The following is a 23145-nucleotide window of genomic DNA, read 5'->3' on the forward strand; positions in this document are numbered from 1 at the left end:
AGGGAGAGAGGGAGGGGGAGGGAGGGAGGGAGGGAGGGAGGGAGGGAGGGGGAGGGAGGGAGGGAGGGAGGGAGGGAGGGAGGGAGGGAGGGAGGGAGGGAGGGAGGGAGGGAGGGAGGGAGGGAGGGAGGGAGGGAGGGAGGGGGAGGGAGGGAGCAGAGAGGGAGAGAGTAGAGAGGGAGGAGGGGAGGGAGGGAGGGAGGGAGGGAGCAGAGAGGCAGGGAGGGAATGCATGCACACTAAGTGGAGAACAAGAGGCACTCACCTGTCTGTGGGTCCACAGAGAAGAACTGCTGTCCCTGCACAAGTGTATACACCAGCCTGGCACTGTTCCCATAGGTTGGGTCGTCAGCATCTGTCGCTGTCACCTGGATTATAGAAGTACCTGAGGGAGGAGGGGAGAGAGCAGAGGAGTGTTAATAAAACAGCATACCACACACACACACACACACACTGACTGGACACAGCAGTACATTAACTCAGCACTGCCAGAGAGCCAAATACACACTGGCTGACTGACTGACTGATTGACTGGCTAGCTGACAACCCCCACCTCTCTTTCTCCCTCTCCCTCTCTCTCTCTCTCTCTCTCTTGCTCTCTTGCTTGCTATCTCTTTCTTTCTCTCTCTCTCTCTCTCTCTCTCTCTCTCTCTCTCTCTCTCTCTCTCTCTCTCTCTCTCTCTCTCTCTCTCTCTCTCTCTCTCTCTCTCTCTCTCTCTCTCTCTCTCTCTCTCTCTCTCTCTCTCTCTCTCCCTCTCCCTCTCTCTCTCTCTTGCTCTCTTGCTTGCTATCTCTTTCTCTCTCTCTCTCTCTCTTGCTATCTCTCTCTCTCTCTCTCTTTCTCTCTCTCTCCCTCTCTCTCTCTCTCTTTGCTCTCTTGCTATCTCTCTCTCTCTCTCTCTCTCTCTCTCTTTCTCTCTCTCTCTTTCTCTCTCTCTCTCTCTCTCTCTCTCTCTCTCTCTCTCTCTTTCACCCCATTCACTCTCTTTCGGCAGCAGTGTGACACATATTTTATTCACTTTCCTTCTCCCCTGCTGCACACCTTCTTTCTCTCTCCATTCTGTTCTTCTCACTTCATTTCTCTTCATCTCTGTCACAATTCCCTTTGGCTCCCTCTCAATCTCTCTGTCTGTCGGTTGCCCCCCTTGTCTCCCCCCTGACTCCCTCATGTCATGAATCCCTGCCTCTCCTGACAGATATGGACACTTTTTCCCACCAAATAAATCAAAGACCGTCAGCTTTATGTGTGATATTGAAATTGTTGCAAAAAAATATATATATATATAGTTTGGAAAGAAGAACTATGTTTCCCATGGGGCACTGGGCTGACAAGCTTTGAGGGAAGAGGGGATTTGTGGGAGCAGCTGTTGCTGTTTTCTGACATCAAAGCCCCGACAGTGTCACTGGGAGAGAAAGCAAGGGAGGGAGGGAGAGAGAGAGGAGTGAGAGAGACTGGGTCTGATGACTGATCAAAAACACGTAGTTAAAAGACCATAGTGATGCACCTGTGCATTAGTCTAAGTAACATAATATAAAAATCTCCATCAAAATCCATCAGTTTCAGCTAGAGATATCAGTTTTTTGCATGGGCTGCATCTCAATCCACCACATCCGATGATGTTGGCCTTCCACAACTGCGATGGAAGGTGACCGAGCTACAGCTGTGTTTGTCAGACCATTGAAACATCCCGAAAATCACCTGTAGCGTTTTTTTGTTGCTGTAACTAATATGACCCCACGATAGAAAGGGGAGACTCTCTCGAACACAAAGGTGTTCCGTTTTTCTCTATGGCCCCCACATGTGTCATGGGACTCGTCTGAAGGTAACCCATACAAACAAATGGAAGTATGGAGATAGCTTTGTCCCAACGAAAATAGCGAGTTATACATGTACAAAAAAAAACATGTCACATGGAAGATGGAGAGAGAAAGGGAGAGTGAGAGAAGCAAATGTTTTGATGCATGAGGCAGTAAAATAATGATCAGATAGACAGATCAAACAAGGGTTGACTAGGGTTGACACAACAAGCACTAGAGAGAGAAATCTATTGATTTACAGTCTGTCTTGGTGATATAGCACAGTCACAATTTGTAGTGATCATACATTCAGACAGATGTATTACCAGTGAATGGAGCAAAATTCTATTCACACTGCCTGGCACTGAGACGTTCATACCCTGGGTGAATACCATAGTGATTTCTTTCCATGTGAAATACTGTACGGCTATAGTAGCTATAGAAACCATATCCTAGTATCCACTTAAAACTAACCGTGGGGATGAAATTCACATCACACAAGTTGTTTCGAGCAAATCAAGGGAAGAAAACTGAAATCATAGTGAAAGTGAGATGATGAAAGACATCTCAACCAATCTCTTCGACAGGCTGACTGTGTGTTATTGTGACTACTATCATTATCTTATTACCACTGTTGCATTGATGGTGGAAGATATGACCAGTTTTATGTAACAGATCTTTAAAAATACTTTCATGGCTCCGCTATCTATTAATCTCAGAGAAACCCACTGTGCATTTTGAAAAGTACCTTGGTAAATATTTCATCCCGGGTAAATATTGAAACCATGATTGACTGAACAACTCAGTCTGGGACTGAGCTTTGGAAAGCAAGCCCACATCAAAATGGATGATATTATTAATAAAATGGAAGCAGACAGTAGCTGATAAAACAGCAGATTAAACAGACAACGGCTCCTCGGCCTCAGTACCTATGTTGGCCATCTCAGGCACGGTGGCGCTGTAGGGCCCTTCTTCAAACAGAGGGGGGTTGTCGTTGATGTCCTGTACTCTGATGATGAACGTGGATGATGGCTCCAGGGCCCGGTCGGTCTGCCGGTCGGTTGCTGTAGCGATGAGGCGGTACTCGTCCTTCTCCTCACGATCCAGGGGCTTGGTGACATGGATGTTGCCTGTCTTCTCGTCAATCACAAACACCGACCCCGCCCCCTCACCACGCAGCAAGTACTTGGTGCGTCCATCACCTCTGTCCATGTCAGTGTGCAGCTGAGAGAGAGTGAGAGAAAAAAAGAGAGAGGGAGAGAGAAGGAGATATATAGAGGAAGAGATATAATTTATCAAATAAAAGAGAATAAATCAAAGAGAAATAAAAGTGATTGTACACAGTGATTATACACAGTGACAATACACAGTGATTCTACACAGTGATTATACATAGTGATTATACACACTGATTATACACACTGATTATACACTGTGATGCTACACTGTGATTCTACACAGTGAATCTACACAGTGATTCTACACAGTGAATCTACACAGTGATTCTACACAGTGATTATACACTGTGGTTATACACTGTGACTATACAAAGCGATTATACACTGTGATTATACAGTGATTATACACAGTGCTTGAGGACTAAGGACAAGAACACTGAAACACTTACAAAATGGCCCTGAACTAGGATCATCATAATCGCAATATCCATAGTAATGCACCAGCTTAACGAGGCCTGCTATTCTCACAAACAGTTGTCTCTGAAAGCTCATCAATCTGTGAAATACAGTTCCCTACTGCTGCAACGATTCATGAACGTAGAAAATTGAACACGTAATAAGTTGAGGCCTAATCAATTATTTCCCAACTACTGAGAGTGTATTAAGGAAGGCAGGGTACATGCAGTCTTGATCCTGACTGCTGCTGGCTGGCTTAGCCTTGGTTGGCTGGCTGGTGGCTAGGGCTCTCTCAAGCGGAGCAGGATAGTAAAAGAAGGATCCGCCTCCCCCCATCTCCATCTCCATGGCCCTGCTCAGGGGATGCGCTCCGCACATCAGCATTCATTCTCATTACAGCTCAAACGTGGATGGAATAAGAACCCTGACAAAAGAGTGCAAAATTAGCCCCACTCCAAGAGAGTGTGACATTGTGAATTCAGAAGAAAAGTGCGAGTGGGGGTCGCTTGAAAGCATTGTTGCATGGCAACAGCTAAGCTCATTCGCTAAATGAAATGAAAAAGGACACTCTGAATCAAAATATTCATTCATTTTACAGATCCCCATTTTAATGGGAAAAATAGATGTATGCCCCCTCCCAGTGAGTAAACGATTCACATGGATGTGTGTTTGCGCCTAAATATAACCTTTTTATAAGTTTACACTCTGAGTGTCTGCCGAGTTGACCTAAACAATTCTGTATGCATTATGTTTATACATAAACTCAGCAAAAAAATAAACGTCCTGTCACTGTCAACTGCCTTTATTTTCAGGAAGTTTTACGTGTAAATATTTGTTTGAACATAACAAGATTCAACAACTGAGACATAAACTAAACATGTTCTACAGACATGTGACTAACAGAAATGGAATAATGTGTCCCTGAACAAAGGGGGGTCAAAATTAAAAGTAACAGCCAGTATCTGATGTGGCCACCAGCTGCATTAAGTACTGCAGTGCATCTCCTCCTCATGAACTGCACCAGATTTGCCAGTTATTGCAGTGAGATGTTATCCCACTCTTCCAACAAGGTACCTGCAAGTTCCCGGACATTTCTGGGGGGAATGGCCCTAGCCCTCACCCTCCGATCCAACAGGTCCCTAGTGGTCCTTCTGTAGCACAGTTGGTAGAGCATGGCGCTTGTAACGCCAGGGTAGTGGGTTCGATTCCCGGGACCACCCATACGTAGAATGTATGCACACATGACTGTAAGTCGCTTTGGATAAAAGCGTCTGCTAAATGGCATATATTATTATTATTATTAGGTCCCAGATGTGCTCGATGGGATTGAGATCCGGGCTCTTCGCTGGCCATGGCAGAACACTAACATTCCTGTCTTGCAGGTAATCACGCACAGAATGATCATTGTAATAAGCATTGTCATGCTGGAGGGTCATGTCAGAATGCGCCTTCTGGAAGGGTACCACATGAGGGAACAGGATGTCTTCCTGTAACGCACAGCATTGAGATTGCCTGCAATGATAACAAGCTCAGTCCGATGATGCTGTGACACACCGCCCCAGCCCATGACGGACCCTCCACCTCCCAATCGATCCTGCTCCAGAGTACAGACCTCGGTGTAAAGCTCATTCCTTCGATGATAAATGCGAATCCGACTATCACCCCTGGTGATACAAAACCGCGACTCGTCAGTGAAGGGCACTTTTTGCCAAATCTGTCTGGCCCAGCGATGGTGGGTGTGTGCCCATAGGCGACGTTGTTACCAGTGATGTCTGGTGAGGACCTGCCTTACAACAGGCCTACAAGCCCTCAGTCCAGCCTCTCTCAGCCTATTTTGGACAGTCTGAGCACTGATGGAGGGATTGTGCATTCCTGGTGTAACTCAGGCAGTTGTTGTCTCCATCCTGTACCCGTCCCGCAGGTGTGATGTTCAGATATACCGATCCTGTGCAGGTGTAGAGGTCGTGTAGAACCATGTCCAGATAAAGCGTCCGGGTGAAAAAGTTGAATAACAATTTGAGTGAGGGGAAAAAATTAAAATATTAAACACTAATTAAAAAGTTAAAACCGTACATTTGGGAGGGAGCAAAGTAACATTAGCAACAAACTGCACAGCAGCACGTAAAGAAGTCCACAAGGTGTGACCGGTGTGCTCTCCACCTGCCCGTTGGACTGAGGCCTATACCCAGAAGTGAAGCTGACCGTGACCCGAGCTTCTCCATGATGGCTCTCCATTCTCGTGATGTGAATTGGGGGCCATGGTCAGAGATCATGTACTCCGGAAGGCCATTATGCCGGAAGACCTACTGGAACAGTGCCTCAGTGACCTGGAGAGCAGTAGGGAGACCAGAGAGATTGATAAAACAACAGGATTTCGAGAATCTATCCACAACCACCAAAATGGTGGTGAAACCATCAGAGGATGTGAGATGCGAGATCAGTGACGAAATCAATGGATAGATAAGACCAGGGATGCTGAGGCACAGGAATAGGGAAGGAGTTTCCCTGTTGGAGCGTGCCGGGTGGACTTAGTTTGGGCACACATGAACAGGAGTTGGCGTAGCGAATAACGCCCTGCGCCAAGGTGGGCCACCAATACTTTTCGGAGAGAGATTGAATTGTATGGGTGTTCCCAGTATGTCTAGCGACAACAGCTGTGTGTGCCCAGGTCAACAGCCTCTCGCTTATTCCCATGGGAACGTAGATGTGCTCAGGAGGATAGGTAGTGGGTGCGGGTTCCCTCTCCAGAGCCTGGCGAATGTTCACATCTACGTCCCAGACCACAGGGGCTACAACTCGAGAGGGAGCGAGAAAGCAGTTCCTCCGGCATTCGGGAGACCAGTCCGTGATTCTCATCTTGGACCATGAGATGGTGGGGTTATGGCGTTGGAGCCATAGGAGGCCGAGAAAGATCTTGTGAGCTGGTGCAGTAGTGATGAAGAAGGGAATATTTTCCTGGGGAAAATGTGAGGGTGAGGGTGAGTGGCGTGGTGATGTGTGTGATGGTTCTGGATCCTAGTGGCTGATTATTAAGGGCTTGAACCGGGAAACGGAGAGGAGAGCGGGTATGAGGTGATGCTCAGAGAGGAGGCAAGGATCTGGTCAATAAAGGTACCATGGCACCAGAATCCAATAGTGCTGTAGAAACAGTACATGTGGGACAGCCAGCTAGTGTGATCGGCACAAAAATATTGTTTAGGATGAGATACTCACACCTGCTCCCGGAGGTGGAAGATCACATGACCGTCCCTCTGCTCTCGTGGATCCCGAGTTGGGATGTACCAGACACTACTGAAGCTTGTGTCCCTCTTGACCACAATAGAGACAGAGCCCCAGCTGTCTCCGTCTAGATTACGTAACTCCGCCGCGGGGAGACGTGTGACCCCTACCTCCATAGGTTCAGGCTCTGATACAGTGTTCACTGAGGGAGGAAGAGAAGAGATGTGGGTACTGACCCTCCCAAAGTAGGTTATCCAAATGGATGGCCATCGTGATGAGTGCGTCCAAGGAGAGGTTGTTGTCTCGACTTGCCAGTTTAGTCAGGACCTCCTTGCACAGTGATCTTCAGAATAGCGTATGCCGGCTCATTCCATCCGCTGGATGCTGCTACTGTCCGGAAGGTGAGCGCTTATTTTGCAGTGGTCTGGTCATACTGCCATAGTTGGAGTAGGCTCTCACCCCTCCTCTGCCCTCCGGTTGATGATCAAAGATACCTCTGAACTAAGCCATGAACCCCTCATACAAAGCCAGCTCCTCCTCTCCTCTCTCCCAGACAGCCGTAGCCCACTCCAACGCCCGTCCAGTCATCAGAGAAATTACTGTGGCAACCTTGGACCTCTCGGTGGTGGCTGCTCCCATATGGTACGCAAAATAGAGGGAACACTGGAGTAGAAAGCCACAGCATTTAGATGGTGTTCCGTCATATTTTTACGGGAGGGACAAACGGGCATCGCTGACCTGGGGGACTGCTGAATAAACTGGTGTGATGGCTCGCTGGGTCGACTGGTGGCAGAGTATCCTTCGCTAGTTGAAGGCAACGCCTCTTGGGTATGATTGAGATGTTGAAGACTGTGAAGAACCTCTTCCATAGCCTTCCCTAGTTGTGCCAGCTTGTCGTGGTGTTGAAGAAGTAGGTATCCCTGTTCGTCGACCCTCTCGGAGATGTCCTGATTTCCTGCTGCCTCATTTGTCGAGGCAGTATGCTGTAACGCAGACGCTGGGAGTCGAGAAGCAGGTGCAGGTGGTGAGTTTAATAATATAGTGAACATGGAACAATACAAGACAATAGTAGCGTCTGGACATGAAACACATAGTCAATACTGCCTGGGGAATGAACCAAAGAGAGTAACAGATATGGGGGGGAGGTGATCAGTGAATTGATGGAGTACAGGTGAGTCTCATACTGAGGTGCGGGTGCGCGTAACAATTGTGCCATGTGTGCGTAATGATGGTAGACAGAGCCAGTTATTAGTAAACTGGCAATGTTAAGCTCCGTAGTGGGGAAGCGGGAGTAGACATGACAGGGGCAGACCTTTTGATCAAGAGAGACCTGTAGACAATTTGCACACCAAACATACAAATATGTATTTTACAGTTAGTTATAAGGAATGTGAAATCTTATAGTTAGTGGTTTTATAATTTGATTTTAGTATATTTAGAAAGAACATAAGTAATTTCAAGCCTTATTCTGTCATGCCCTGATCTGATTCACCTGTTCCTGTGATTGTCTCCACCCCCTCCAGGTGTCGCTTATTTTACCCTTTGGATCCCTTTGGATTAATAAACATTTTAAGACTCCAACCATCTGCCTCCTGTGTCTGCATCTGAGTTTCGCCTTGTGTCATGATAGTACGAACTGGCCATGCCAGACCCAGCAGACTTGGACCAGCTCTGCCATGCTGTCTCCCTGCAGGGAGCCACCATTAAGAAACATGAGGAGTTGGTACAGGGCCTTTTGGAAGGGCTCAGATCCTTGATGGAATGCCAGGACCATGGGTTAAAGGCTATTATGGAGCAAATCAGGGAGTTAGCTCAGAGGCTGCCTGCTACCTCTGAAAAACTGCAATCACTCAGTAATTTTCTGTACAGCCTATCCCGGCTCCCCGAGAACCCCTTTTCCCTCCTCCGGAGAGGTATTCGGGAAATCCTGGTACCTGACAGATTTTTTTTCCCAGTGCTCGCTACAGCCATCTTTGTTTCTTTCAGACAGATCGAAGATAGAGTATATTATTACGCTAATGTCAGGAAGGGCGCTCTCCTGGGCTACGGCAGTTTGGGAGCAACAATCTGCCATTTGTGGTCATCTGGAGGAATTCATGGCAGAAGTGAGAAAGGTAATTGAGTCTCCGGATTCTGGGAGAAAGGAGGCCTGGGAGTTCAGATTCAGAGTTCCGTCACCCTCACACCCTTTTTTGCTCTTGTCCTGTGGGGAGACCAATCACAGTCTCTCTGAGTGCTCATTGACTCTGAGGCAGCACGGCCTTCTTCTGCACAATAACATGTTCTTCATGTAGACAGGTCCTTGAGCGCCTCCTGGAGAACCAACTGTTCGTGAAAGCCGACAAGTGTGAGTTCCACTGCTCTACAATCACCTTTCTGGGATATGTTATTGCTGAGGGCAATGTTCAGATGGATCCTGGAAAGGTGAATGCAGTGGTGGATTGGCCTCAACCAATATCCAAGGTGCAGTTGCAACGGTTTCTTGGTTTTGCAAACTTCTACCGCCGTTTCATTCGGGACTACAGCACCCTGGCGGCCCCCCTCTCGGCACTCACCTGTCCCAAGGTACCGTTCAAATGGTCTCCAGCTGTCAACAAAGCCTTTGTGGACCTGAAGCATCGGTTCACAACAGCACCCATCCTCATCCATCCGGACCCCCCGCTTCAATTTGTGGTGGAAGTGGATGCTTCGGATGTTGGAGTGGGGCCATTCTGTCCCAGCAATCTGCCCAGGACCAGAAGCTTCTTCCCTGTGCCTTCCAGTCCCATTGTCTCAATCATGCTGAAAGGAACTACGATGTTGGCAACCGAGAACTCCTGGCAGTCAAGATGGCATTGGAAGAGTGGAGGCACTGGCTGGAAGGAGCAGAGCAGCCATTCCTCGTCTGGACCAAACCATAAAAACTCCAGGCAGGCCTCAACTCCAGGCAGGCCCGGTGGGCCCTCCTGTTCACCAGATTTAACTTAACCATCTCCTACCTCCCAGGATCAAAGAATGTGAAGCCTGACACCCTCCCCCGCCTATACAGTTCCCCTGCCACACCCTCGACCTCTGAAAGCATTCTCTCAACCTCATGCCAAGATGCCACTGTGGATTGGGGTATTGAGAACCTGTTCCGTGAGGCACAACACCCCCAGCCTGGACCTGAAGGGGGCCAGGCTAACCGACTGTTTATCCCTAATCCAGTCCGGTCCCGGGTCCTGGAATGAGCTCATTCCTCCAGGCTGATCTGTCATCCAGGGTCCCGTAGTGTATATAGTGTGGAAGTAGTGTTTAGTATATATTGTGTTGGTGGTGGTAGTAGTGTTTAGTATATATTGTGTGGGTGGTGGTAGTAGTGTTTTGTATATCTTGTGTAGGTGGTGGTAGTAGTGTTTACTATAGTGGTTGTAGTGTTTAGTATGTATTGTGTTTGCGGTGGTAGTAGTGTTTAGTATACTGGTAGTAGCATTTAGTATATATTGTGTTGGCTGTGGAAGTAGTGTATCTTATATAGTGTGTTGGTGGTGGAAGTAGTGTTTAGTATATATTGTGTTGGTGGTGGTAGTAGTGTTTAGTATATCTTGTGTTGGAGGTGGTAGTAGTGTTTAGTATACGGTAGAAGAGTCTACAATGTCTTATGTTAGTGGTGGTAGTAGTGTTTATTATATATTGTGTTGGCTGTGGTAGTAGTGTATAGTATATATTGTGTGGTAGTAGTGTTTAAAACATATTGTGTTTGTGGTGGTAGTGGTGTTTAGTATGTTATGTGTTGTTGGTGGTAGAAGTGATTAGTATATCGTGTGCTGGCTGTTGAAAAAGCGTTTATTATACTAGTAGTAGTGTTTAGTATAGTGGTAGTAGTGTTTAGTATATCTTGTGTTGGTGGTGGTAGTAGTGTTTAGTATATATTGTGGTGTTGTTGGTGGTAGTAGTGTTTAGTATATATTGTGGTGGTGGTGGTAGTAGTGTTTAGTATATCTTGTGTTGGTGGTGGTAGTAGTGTTTAGTATATATTGTGGTGTTGTTGGTGGTAGTTGTGTTGAGCATACTGGTAGTAGAGTTTTGTATATATTGTGGTAGTGGTGGTAGTTGTGTTTAGCATACTGGTAGTAGAGTTTAGTATATATTGTGGTGGTGGTGGAAGTTGAGTTTAGCATATATTGTGTTGGTGGTGATACTAATGTTCAGTAAATCTTGTGTTGGTGGTGGTATTCGTTTTTAGTATATCTTGTGTTGGCAGTGGTAGTAGTGTTTCATACATATTGTTTTGGTGGTGGTAGTAGTGTTTAGTATATATTGTGTTGGTGGTGGTAGTAGCATTTAGTATGTCTTTGCGGTGGTAGTAGTGTTTAGTATATATTGTGTTGGTGGTGGTAGTAGCATTTAGTATGTCTTGTGTTTGCGGTGGTAGTAGTGTTTAGTATACTGGTAGTAGCATTTAGTATATATTGTGTTTGCGGTGGTAGTAGTGTTTGTTTAGTATATATTGTGTTGGTGGTGGTAGTAGCATTTAGTATGTCCTGTGTTTGCGGTGGTAGTAGTGTTTAGTATACTGGTAGTAGCATTTAGTATATATTGTGTTTGCGGTGGTAGTAGTGTTTAGTATATATTGTGTTGGTGGTGGTAGTAGTGTTTAGTATATCTTGTGTTGGAGGTGGTACTAGTGTTTAGTATACGGTAGAAGAGTCTACAATGTCTTATGTTAGTGGTGGTAGTAGTGTTTATTATATATTGTGTTGGCTGTGGTAGTAGTGTATAGTATATATTGTGTGGTAGTAGTGTTTAAAACATATTGTGTTTGTGGTGGTAGTGGTGTTTAGTATGTTATGTGTTGTTGGTGGTAGAAGTGATTAGTATATCGTGTGCTGGCTGTTGAAAAAGCGTTTATTATACTAGTAGTAGTGTTTAGTATATATTGTGTTTGCGGTGGTAGTAGTGTTTAGTATATATTGTGTTGGTGGTGGTAGTAGTGTTTAGTATATATTGTGGTGTTGGTGGTGGTAGTAGTGTTTAGTATATATTGTGTTGGTGGTGGTAGTAGTGTTTAGTATATATTGTGGTGTTGGTGGTGGTAGTTGTGTTTAGCAGACTGGTAGTTGACCTTAGTATATATTGTGGTGGTGGTGGTGGTGGTGGTGGTGGTGGTGATGGTGGTGGTAGTTGTGTTTTCTATACTGGTAGTAGAGTTTAGTATATATTGTGTTGGTGGTGGTAGTAGTGTTTAGTATATCGTGTGTTGGCGGTGGTAGTAGAGTTTAGTATACTGGTAGTAGAGTTTAGTATATCTTGTGTTGGTGGTGGTAGTAGTGTTTAGTATACTGGTAGTAGTGTGAAGTATATGTTGTGATTGTGGTGGTAGTTGTGTTTAGTATATCTTGCGTTGGTGGTGATACTAATGTTCAGTAAGTCTTGTGTTGGTGGTATTAGTGTTTAGTATATCTTGTGTTGGCAGTGGTAGTAGTGTTTAATACATATTGTGTTGGTGGTGGTAGTCGTGTTTACTATACTGGTAGTAGAGTTTAGTATATATTGTGTTTGCGGTGGTAGTAGTGTTTGTTTAGTATATATTGTGTTGGTGGTGGTAGTAGCATTTAGTATGTCTTTGCGGTGGTAGTAGTGTTTAGTATATATTGTGTTGGTGGTGGTAGTAGCATTTAGTATGTCTTGTGTTTGCGGTGGTAGTAGTGTTTAGTATACTGGTAGTAGCATTTAGTATATATTGTGTTTGCGGTGGTAGTAGTGTTTGTTTAGTATATATTGTGTTGGTGGTGGTAGTAGCATTTAGTATGTCCTGTGTTTGAGGTGGTAGTAGTGTTTAGTATACTGGTAGTAGCATTTAGTATATATTGTGTTTGCGGTGGTAGTAGTGTTTAGTATATATTGTGTTGGTGGTGGTAGTAGTGTTTAGTATATCTTGTGTTGGAGGTGGTAGTAGTGTTTAGTATACGGTAGAAGAGTCTACAATGTCTTATGTTAGTGGTGGTAGTAGTGTTTATTATATATTGTGTTGGCTGTGGTAGTAGTGTATAGTATATATTGTGTGGTAGTAGTGTTTAAAACATATTGTGTTTGTGGTGGTAGTGGTGTTTAGTATGTTATGTGTTGTTGGTGGTAGAAGTGATTAGTATATCGTGTGCTGGCTGTTGAAAAAGCGTTTATTATACTAGTAGTAGTGTTTAGTATATATTGTGTTTTGCGGTGGTAGTAGTGTTTAGTATAGTATTGTGTTGGTGGTGGTAGTAGTGTTTAGTATATATTGTGGTGTTGGTGGTGGTAGTAGTGTTTAGTATATATTGTGTTGGTGGTGGTAGTAGTGTTTAGTATATATTGTGGTGTTGGTGGTGGTAGTTGTGTTTAGCAGACTGGTAGTTGACCTTAGTATATATTGTGGTGGTGGTGGTGGTGGTGGTGGTGGTGGTGGTGGTGGTGGTGGTAGTTGTGTTTTCTATACTGGTAGTAGAGTTTAGTATATATTGTGTTGGTGGTGGTAGTAGTGTTTAGTATATCGTGTGTTGGCGGTGGTAGTAGAGTTTAGTATACTGGTAGTAGAGTTTAGTATATCTTGTGTTGGTGGTGGTAGTAGTGTTTAGTATACTGGTAGTAGTGTAAAGTATATGTTGTGATATATGTATGTGTGTGGTAGTTGTGTTTAGTATATCTTGCGTTGGTGGTGATACTAATGTTCAGTAAGTCTTGTGTTGGTGGTATTAGTGTTTAGTATATCTTGTGTTGGCAGTGGTAGTAGTGTTTAATACATATTGTGTTGGTGGTGGTAGTCGTGTTTACTATACTGGTAGTAGAGTTTAGTATATATTGTGTTTGCGGTGGTAGTAGTGTTTGTTTAGTATATATTGTGTTGGTGGTGGTAGTAGCATTTAGTATGTCTTTGCGGTGGTAGTAGTGTTTAGTATATATTGTGTTGGTGGTGGTAGTAGCATTTAGTATGTCTTGTGTTTGCGGTGGTAGTAGTGTTTAGTATACTGGTAGTAGCATTTAGTATATATTGTGTTTGCGGTGGTAGTAGTGTTTGTTTAGTATATATTGTGTTGGTGGTGGTAGTAGCATTTAGTATGTCCTGTGTTTGAGGTGGTAGTAGTGTTTAGTATACTGGTAGTAGCATTTAGTATATATTGTGTTTGCGGTGGTAGTAGTGTTTAGTATATATTGTGTTGGTGGTGGTAGTAGTGTTTAGTATATATTGTGTTGGTGGTGGTAGTAGTGTTTAGTATATATTGTGTTAGTGGTGGTAGTAGCATTTAGTATGTCCTGTGTTTGCGGTGGTAGTAGTGTTTAGTATACTGGTAGTAGCATTTAGTATATATTGTGTTTGCGGTGGTAGTAGTGTTTAGTATATATTGTGGTGTTGGTGGTGGTAGTTGTGTTTAGCAGACTGGTAGTTGACCTTAGTATATATTGTGGTGGTGGTGGTGGTGGTGGTGGTGGTGGTGGTGGTGGTGGTGGTGGTGGTAGTTGTGTTTTCTATACTGGTAGTAGAGTTTAGTATATATTGTGTTGGTGGTGGTAGTAGTGTTTAGTATATCGTGTGTTGGCGGTGGTAGTAGAGTTTAGTATACTGGTAGTAGTGTAAAGTATATGTTGTGATTGTGGTGGTAGTTGTGTTTAGTATATCTTGCGTTGGTGGTGATACTAATGTTCAGTAAGTCTTGTGTTGGTGGTATTAGTGTTTAGTATATCTTGTGTTGGCAGTGGTAGTAGTGTTTAATACATATTGTGTTGGTGGTGGTAGTCGTGTTTACTATACTGGTAGTAGAGTTTAGTATATATTGTGTTTGCGGTGGTAGTAGTGTTTGTTTAGTATATATTGTGTTGGTGGTGGTAGTAGCATTTAGTATGTCCTGTGTTTGCGGTGGTAGTAGTGTTTAGTATACTGGTAGCAGCATTTAGTATATATTGTGTTTGCGGTGGTAGTAGTGTTTAGTATATATTGTGTTGGTGGTGGTAGTAGTGTTTAGTATATATTGTGGTGTTGGTGGTGGTACTAGTGTTTAGTATACGTAGAAGAGTCTACAATGTCTTATGTTGGTGGTGGTAGTAGTGTTTAGTATATATTGTGTTGGCTGTGGTAGTAGTGTTTAAATATATTGTGTTGGCTGTGGTAGTAGTGTTTAAAACATATTGTGTTTGTGGTGGTAGTAGTGTTTAGTATGTCTTGTGTTGTTGGTGGTAGAAGTGATTAGTATATCGTGTGCTGGCTGTTGAAAAGCGTTTATTATACTAGTAGTAGTGTTTAGTAATATCTTGTTTTGTGTTCGGTGGTAGTAGTGTTTAGTATATCTTGTGTTGGTGGTGGTAGTAGTGTTTAGTATAATTGTGTGTTGGTGGTGGTAGTAGTGTTTAAATATATTGTGTTGGTGGTGGTAGTAGTGTTTAGTATATATTGTGTTGGCTTGGTGGTGGTAGTTGTGTGGAGCAGACTGGTAGTTGTTTAGTATATATTGTGGTGGTGTAGTGTTTAAATCATATTGGTGTTGTGGTGGTAGTGGTGGTAATGTATGTCTTGTGTTGGAGGTGGTAGTAGTGTTTAAATATATTGTGTTGGTGGTGGTAGTAGTGTTTAGTATATCGTGTGTTGGCGGTGGTAGTAGTTTAGTATACTGGTAGAGTTTAGTATATCTTGTGTTGGTGGTGGTAGGTGGTAGTAGTGTTTAAATATATTGTGTTGGTGTATATCTGTGTTGGTGGTGGTAGTAGTGTTTAGTATATCTTGTGTTGGTGGTGGTAGTATCTTGTTTAGTATATCTTGTGTTGGTGGTGGTAGTAGTGTTTAGTATATATCTTGTGTTGTGGTGGTAGTAGTGTTTAGTATATCTTGTGTTGGTGGTGGTAGTAGTGTTTAGTATATCTTGTGTTGGCGGTGGTAGTAGTGTTTAGTATACTGGTAGTAGAGTTTAGTGTATCTTGTGTTTGCGGTGGTCGTAGTGTTTAGTATGTCTTGTGTTGGTGGTGGTAGTAGTGTTTAGTATACTGGTAGTAGAGTTTAGTGTATCTTGTGTTTGCGGTGGTAGTAGTGTTTAGTATACTGGTAGTAGAGTTTAGTATATATTGTGTGGTAGTAGTGTTTAAAACATATTGTGTTTGTGGTGGTAGTAGTGTTTAGTATATCGTGTGTTGGTGGTGGTAGTAGTGTTTAGTATATATTGTGTTGGTGGTGGTAGTAGTGTTTAGTATACTGGTAGTAGAGTTTAGTATATATTGTGTGGTAGTAGTGTTTAAAACATATTGTGTTTGTGGTGGTAGTAGTGTTTAGTATATATTGTGTTGGTGGTGGTAGTAGTGTTTAGTATATCGTGTGTTGGTGGTGGGAGTAGTGTTTAGTATACTGGTAGTAGAGTTTAGTGTATCTTGTGTTTGCGGTGGTAGTAGTGTTTAGTATATCTTGTGTTGGTGGTGGTAGTAGTGTTTAGTATATCTTGTGTTGGCGGTGGTAGTAGTGTTTAGTATACTGGTAGTAGAGTTTAGTGTATCTTGTGTTTGCGGTGGTAGTAGTGTTTAGTATACTGGTGTAGAGTTTAGTGTATCTGTGTTTGCGGTGGTAGTAGTGTTTAGTATACTGGTTGTGGTGGTAGAGTTTAGTGTATCTTGTGTTGGCGGTGGTAGTAGTGTTTAGTATACTGGTAGTAGAGTTTAGTGTATCTTGTGTTGGCGGTGGTAGTAGTGTTTAGTATACTGGTAGTAGAGTTTAGTGTATCTTGTGTTGGCGGTGGTAGTAGTGTTTAGTATACTGGTAGTAGAGTTTAGTGTATCTTGTGTTTGCGGTGGTAGTAGTGTTTAGTATACTGGTAGTAGAGTTTAGTGTATCTTGTGTTGGCGGTGGTAGTAGTGTTTAGTATACTGGTAGTAGAGTTTAGTGTATCTTGTGTTTGCGGTGGTCGTAGTGTTTAGTATGTCTTGTGTTGGTGGTGGTAGTAGTGTTTAGTATACTGGTAGTAGAGTTTAGTGTATCTTGTGTTTGCGGTGGTAGTAGTGTTTAGTATACTGGTAGTAGAGTTTAGTGTATCTTGTGTTGGCGGTGGTAGTAGTGTTTAGTATACTGGTAGTAGAGTTTAGTGTATCTTGTGTTGGTGGTGGTAGTAGTGTTTAGTATACTGGTAGTAGAGTTTAGTGTATCTGTGTTGGTGGTGGTAGTAGTGTTTAGTATACTGGTAGTAGAGTTTAGTGTATCTTGTGTTGGTGGTGGTAGTAGTGTTTAGTATACTGGTAGTAGAGTTTAGTGTATCTTGTGTTTGCGGTGGTAGTAGTGTTTAGTATACTGGTAGTAGAGTTTAGTGTATCTTGTGTTGGCGGTGGTAGTAGTGTTTAGTATACTGGTAGTAGTGTTTAGTATGTCTTGTGTTGGTGGTGGTAGTAGTGTTTAGTATACTGGTAGTAGAGTTTAGTGTATCTTGTGTTTGCGGTGGTAGTAGTGTTTAGTATACTGGTAGTAGAGTTTAGTGTATCTTGTGTTGGCGGTGGTAGTAGTGTTTAGTATACTGGTAGTAGAGTTTAGTGTATCTTGTGTTGGCGGTGGTAGTAGTGTTTAGTATACTGGTAGTAGAGTTTAGTGTATCTTGTGTTGGCGGTGGTAGTAGTGTTTAGTATACTGGTAGTAGTGTTTAGTATATCGTGTGTTGGCGGTGGTAGTAGGGTTTAGTATATCTGGTAGTAGTGTTTAGTATATATCTTGTGTTGGTGGTGGTAGTAGTGTTTAGTATACTGGTAGTAGAGTTTAGTGTATCTTGTGTTGGTGGTGGTAGTAGTGTTTAGTATACTGGTAGTAGAGTTTAGTGTATCTTGTGTTGGCGGTGGTAGTAGTGTTTAGTATATCTGGTAGTTGGTGGTTTAGTGTATCTTGTGTTGTTGGTAGTAGTGTTTAGTATACTGGTAGTAGAGTTTAGTATATCTTGTGTTGGTGGTGGTAGTAGTGTTTAGTATACTGGTAGTAGTGTTTAGTTTAGTGTATCTTGTGTTGTGTGGTAGTGGTGTTTAGTATACTGGTAGTAGTGTTTAGTATATCTTGTGTTGGTGGTGGTAGTAGTGTTTAGTATATCTTGTGTTGGTGGTGGTAGTAGTGTTTAGTATACTTAGTAGTGTTTAGTTTGGTGGTCTTGTGTTTTTAGTATATATTGGTGGTGTAGTGTTTAGTATACTGGTAGTTTTTAGTATATCTTGTGTTGGTGGTGGTAGTAGTGTTTAGTATACTGGTAGTATTTAGTGTATCTTGTGTTGGTGGTGGGAGTAGTGTTTAGTATACTTGTGTTGGAGGTGGTAGTAGTGTTTAGTTTATCTTGTGTTGGTGGTGGTAGTAGTGTTTAGTATATCTTGTGTTGGTGGTGGTAGTAGTGTTTAGTATATCTTGTGTTGGTGGTGGTAGTAGTGTTTAGTATATATTGTGTTGGTGGTGGTAGTAGGGTTTAGTATATCGTGTGTTGGTGGTGGTAGTAGTGTTTAGTATATATTGTGTTGGTGGTGGTAGTAGGGTTTAGTATATCTTGTGTTGGTGGTGGTAGTAGTGTTTAGTATATCTTGTGTTGGCGGTGGTAGTAGTGTTTAGTATACTGGTAGTAGAGTTTAGTGTATCTTGTGTTTGCGGTGGTCGTAGTGTTTAGTATGTCTTGTGTTGGTGGTGGTAGTAGTGTTTAGTATATCTTGTGTTGGTGGTGGTAGTAGTGTTTAGTATATATTGTGTTGGTGGTGGTAGTAGTGTTTAGTATATATTGTGTTGGTGGTGGTAGTAGGGTTTAGTATATATTGTGTTGGTGGTGGTAGTAGGGTTTAGTATATCGTGTGTTGGTGGTGGTAGTAGTGTTTAGTATATATTGTGTTGGTGGTGGTAGTAGGGTTTAGTATATCTTGTGTTGGTGGTGGTAGTAGTGTTTAGTATATCTTGTGTTGGTGGTGGTAGTAGTGTTTAGTATATATTGTGTTGGTGGTGGTAGTAGTGTTTAGTATATATTGTGTTGGTGGTGGTAGTAGTGTTTAGTATACTGGTAGTAGAGTTTAGTATATCTTGTGTTTGCGGTGGTCGTAGTGTTTAGTATGTCTTGTGTTGGTGGTGGTAGTAGTGTTTAGTATATATTGTGTTGGTGGTGGTAGTAGGGTTTAGTATATCGTGTGTTGGTGGTGGTAGTAGTGTTTAGTATATATGTGTTGGTGTGGTAGAGTTTTAGTATATCTTGTGTTGGCGGTGGTCGTAGTGTTTAGTATATATTGTGTTGGTGGTGGTAGTAGTGTTTAGTATATATTGTGTTGGTGGTGGTAGTAGGGTTTAGTATATATTGTGTTGGTGGTGGTAGTAGTGTTTAGTATACTGGTAGTAGAGTTTAGTATATCTTGTGTTTGCGGTGGTCGTAGTGTTTAGTATGTCTTGTGTTGGTGGTGGTAGTAGTGTTTAGTATATATTGTGTTGGTGGTGGTAGTAGGGTTTAGTATATCGTGTGTTGGTGGTGGTCGTAGTGTTTAGTATGTCTTGTGTTGGTGGTGGGAGTAATGCTCAGTAAATCTTGTGTTGGAGGTGGTAGTAGTGTTTAAATCATATTGTGTTGGCTGTGGTAGTAGTGTTTAAATCATATTGTGTTGGCTGTGGTAGTAGTGTAATGTATGTCTTGTGTTGGTTTTGGTAGTAGTGTGTAGTATATTGTTTGGGGGTGCTGGTAGTGTTTAGTATATCTTGTGTTTGTGGTGGTAGTAGTGTTTAGTATATCTTGTGTTGGTGGTGGTAGTAGTGTTTAGTATATCTTGTGTTGGTGGTGGTCGTAGTATTTAGTATGTATTGTGTGTGTGGTAGTAGTCGTGTCTAGTATACTGGTAGTAGTGTTTAGTATAAATTGTGGTGGTGTTGGTGGTGGTAGTAGTGTTTAGTATGTATTGTGGTAGTTGTAGTGTTTAGTATATTTTCTGTTTTTTCTGGTAGTAGTGTTTTGTATATCTCGTGTTGGCGGTGTTAGTAGGGTTTAGTATATATTGTGTTGGTGGTGTTAGTAGGGTTTAGTATATATTGTGTTGGTGGTGTTAGTAGGGTTTAGTATATATTGTGTTGGCAGTGTTAGTAGGGTTTAGTATATATTGTGTTGGTGGTGTTAGTAGGGTTTAATATATATTGTGTTGGTGGTGGTAGTAGTGTTCGTTGTGTTGGCAGTGGTAATAGTGTTCGTTGTGTTGGCAGTGGTAATAGTGTTCATTGTGTTGGCAGTGGTAATAGTGTTCGTTGTGTTGGCAGTGGTAATAGTGTTCGTTGTGTTGGCAGTGGTAATAGTGTTCGTTGTGTTGGCAGTGGTAATAGTGTTCATTGTGTTGGCAGTGGTAATAGTGTTTGTTGTGTTGGCAGTGGTAATAGTGTTCATTGTGTTGGCAGTGGTAATAGTGTTCGTTGTGTTGGCAGTGGTAATAGTGTTCGTTGTGTTGGCAGTGGTAATAGTGTTCGTTGTGTTGGCAGTGGTAATAGTGTTTGTTGTGTTGGCAGTGGTAATAGTGTTCGTTGTGTTGGCAGTGGTAATAGTGTTCGTTGTGTTGGCAGTGGTAATAGTGTTCGTTGTGTTGGCAGTGGCAATAGTGTTCGTTGTGTTGGCAGGGGTAATAGTGTTTGTTGTGTTGGCAGTGGTAATAGTGTTCGTTGTGTTGGCAGTGGTAATAGTGTTCGTTGTGTTGGCAGTGGTAATAGTGTTCGTTGTGTTGGCAGTGGTAATAGTGTTCGTTGTGTTGGCAGTGGTAATAGTGTTCGTTGTGTTGGCAGTGGTAATAGTGTTCGTTGTGTTGGCAGTGGTAATAGTGTTCGTTGTGTTGGCAGTGGTAATAGTGTTCGTTGTGTTGGCAGTGGTAATAGTGTTCGTTGTGTTGGCAGTGGTAATAGTGTTCGTTGTGTTGGCAGTGGTAATAGTGTTCGTTGTGTTGGCAGTGGTAATAGTGTTCGTTGTGTTGGCAGTGGTAATAGTGTTCGTTGTGTTGGCAGTGGTAATAGTGTTCGTTGTGTTGGCAGTGGTAATAGTGTTCGTTGTGTTGGCAGTGGTAATAGTGTTCGTTGTGTTGGCAGTGGTAATAGTGTTCGTTGTGTTGGCAGTGGTAATAGTGTCCGTTGTGTTGGCAGTGGTAATAGTGTTCGTTGTGTTGGCAGGGGTAATAGTGTTCGTTGTGTTGGCAGTGGTAATAGTGTTTAGTTGTGTTGGCAGTGGTAATAGTGTTCGTTGTGTTGGCAGTGGTAATAGTGTTCGTTGTGTTGGCAGTGGTAATAGTGTTTGTTGAGTTGGCAGTGGTAATAGTGTTCGTTGTGTTGGCAGTGGTAATAGTGTTCGTTGTGTTGGCAGGGGCAGTGCGTGGCTGTCACAGGGCTGTGTGTTTCTATGGACCTAAGTGTTCCACAGCTCCTTGGCTGTGAACAGAGGAGCAACTCCTCCTTGTCTCTTAAATGAAAACTGACATGTTGTTTTAACTCAGTGTCCACTGTGTACACAAACACACTCACACACACACACACACACACACGCACGCACGCACGCACGCACGCACGCACGCACGCACGCACGCACGCACACACACACACACACACACACACACACACACACACACACACACACACAGATTGACTCCTGCTCAAACGCAAATGTGGGCACGCACACACACACACACACACACACACAAACACACAAACACACACAAACACACAAACACACGAATAAACACAAACAACAAAGTTATGAATGACCCCACAAAATCACGAAACACCAATATACACATGTACAAGGAAGTCATTTGGCTGAAAGAGCAACGAAAATACAGAGAGAAAACAGGGGAGTTAAAGAGGAGCTCAAAGGGAGACAACAGTTACACACACACCTGCTGGCAGGAAGCTCATCAATATTAATCCGAACTTGTCTAATTCCAAACTGTTTTGTGTTTTCTTACGTTTCCTCTCTCCCTGGGAAAGTCATTTGGCCTTCGGGCTGGAGTACAGCAGGGGCAAGAGAGCAATTAGAGACAGAGGAGAGAGACAGAGTGAGGAACGACGGAAGGAGAGAGAGAGGGGGGGGTGGGGATAAAGAGAGGGAGGGGGAGAGATACAGAGAGAGGAAGGACAGCAAGAAGAGAGACAGAGGAGAGAGACAGAGCGAGGAAGGAGGGAAGGAGAGAGCGATAACTGAGAGAGATAGAGAAAGGAGGGGGGGATCGGGGGACGATGGATTGAGGCTGGGGTGAAGACAGATTTAAAGGAGAGCAGAAGAGGTGAAATGGGATGAGGAGAAGGAAAGAAGAGGGCTAGATAGAAGGAGGGAACAGGGGAAGTGTTTAAGGTCGGAGGATATGCAGAGAAGGAAAATGAGGGAAGAAAGTGGGTAAAGGTTAATGTCTTACAGCTAACAGAGCAGAAGAGAATGTGATGGTAAAAGAGAGAGGTAATGTGGAGGAGAACGCACATTTTAGAGTTGACCTCACGGTCCATCAAGGCTACTCAGCAAGACGAAGAGAGAGGAGACCAGAGAAGAGAGAGGGGGGATAAAGAGAGGGAGGGGGAGGGACAGAGAGAGGAAGGACAGCAAGGAGAGAGAGAGAGAGAGAGAGGAGAGACCAGCGAAGAGAGTGAGGGAGGTAGATAGGTGTTCAAGGAGGGATGCAGAGGAAGAGAGAGAGAGGGTGGTGGAGAAAGAGGCAGTGGAGAAACAAAAGGAAGGAAGAAGGTAGGGAGGGAAGAGGGAGTGGAACAAACGAGAGAGAGAGTGTGGATACCATTTTATTCCAGACCCCTATGGAAAGCAAATTCAAATGTGTTTCTGTGCTGAGTGGGAGTTGAGAGAGAGGAGTGTGTGTAAGAGAGAGAGGACTGTGATAAAGAGACAGAGAGAGGGAGAAAGAGAAGGGGAGATAAAGAGGAGTGTGTGAGAGAGACAGAGAGAAAGAGAGAGGGAGAAAGAGAGAGAAGAGTGTGTGAGAGAGGGAGAAAGAGAGAGGGAGATAAAGAAGAGTGTGTGAGAGAAAGACAGAGAAAGAGAGAGGGAGAAAGAGAGAAAGAGAGAGAGGAGTGTGTGTAAGAGCAAGACAGAAAGCGTGAGACAGGGACAGAGAGAAAGAGAGAGGGAGAGAGAGAGGAGTGTGTGAGAGAAGAAGAAAGAGAGAGGGAGTGAGGAAAAACAGGAGTCTATTAAAGGTGAAATTCAAAGCGAACACAAGCCTGCCTTTCTCTCACTTTCTCTTGCTTTCCTTTCTGCTTTAATCTCAGAATAATGTCCAGCAAATCTGAAATGTGACTGTATGAATTTAAAGCATTACCATAGATACGTTGCCAATGTGGAGAAGGGAGTATTTTACTTGCCGAAACTCACAATGGTACCGGTCATGGTGTACCACCATTCTACCCCAAGATAACCCACTGATTACATACATTTCATCTATGACCAGAATTTTGTACCATTACAAAATGTACAGTATGAAATATATGTACCCACCCGGGCCACCCACATTTAAATTGTTCCTGCTGGGGCCACCCACATGTAAGTTGCTACTACTGGGGCCACCCACATGTAAATTG

The 23145-nt window shown here is 43.4% G+C and overlaps 1 protein-coding gene across 2 annotated transcripts in view; it reads right to left on the bottom strand.

The window, feature by feature from the left end:
- Positions 1 to 23145, bottom strand: part of LOC118402509 (uncharacterized) — a 171700-nt gene that overhangs the window by 126094 nt on the left and 22461 nt on the right. For both annotated transcript variants that reach the window (XM_052476577.1, XM_052476575.1), the window contains exons 2-3: positions 2727 to 3021; positions 266 to 385 (exon numbers count right to left, since the gene is read on the bottom strand). In XM_052476577.1, the coding sequence (XP_052332537.1) occupies positions 266 to 385; positions 2727 to 3021 (415 nt within the window). The remainder of the gene's footprint in view (positions 1 to 265; positions 386 to 2726; positions 3022 to 23145) is intronic.

Source organism: Oncorhynchus keta, chromosome 23, assembly GCF_023373465.1.
Source record: "Oncorhynchus keta strain PuntledgeMale-10-30-2019 chromosome 23, Oket_V2, whole genome shotgun sequence".
NCBI lineage: Eukaryota > Metazoa > Chordata > Actinopteri > Salmoniformes > Salmonidae > Oncorhynchus > Oncorhynchus keta.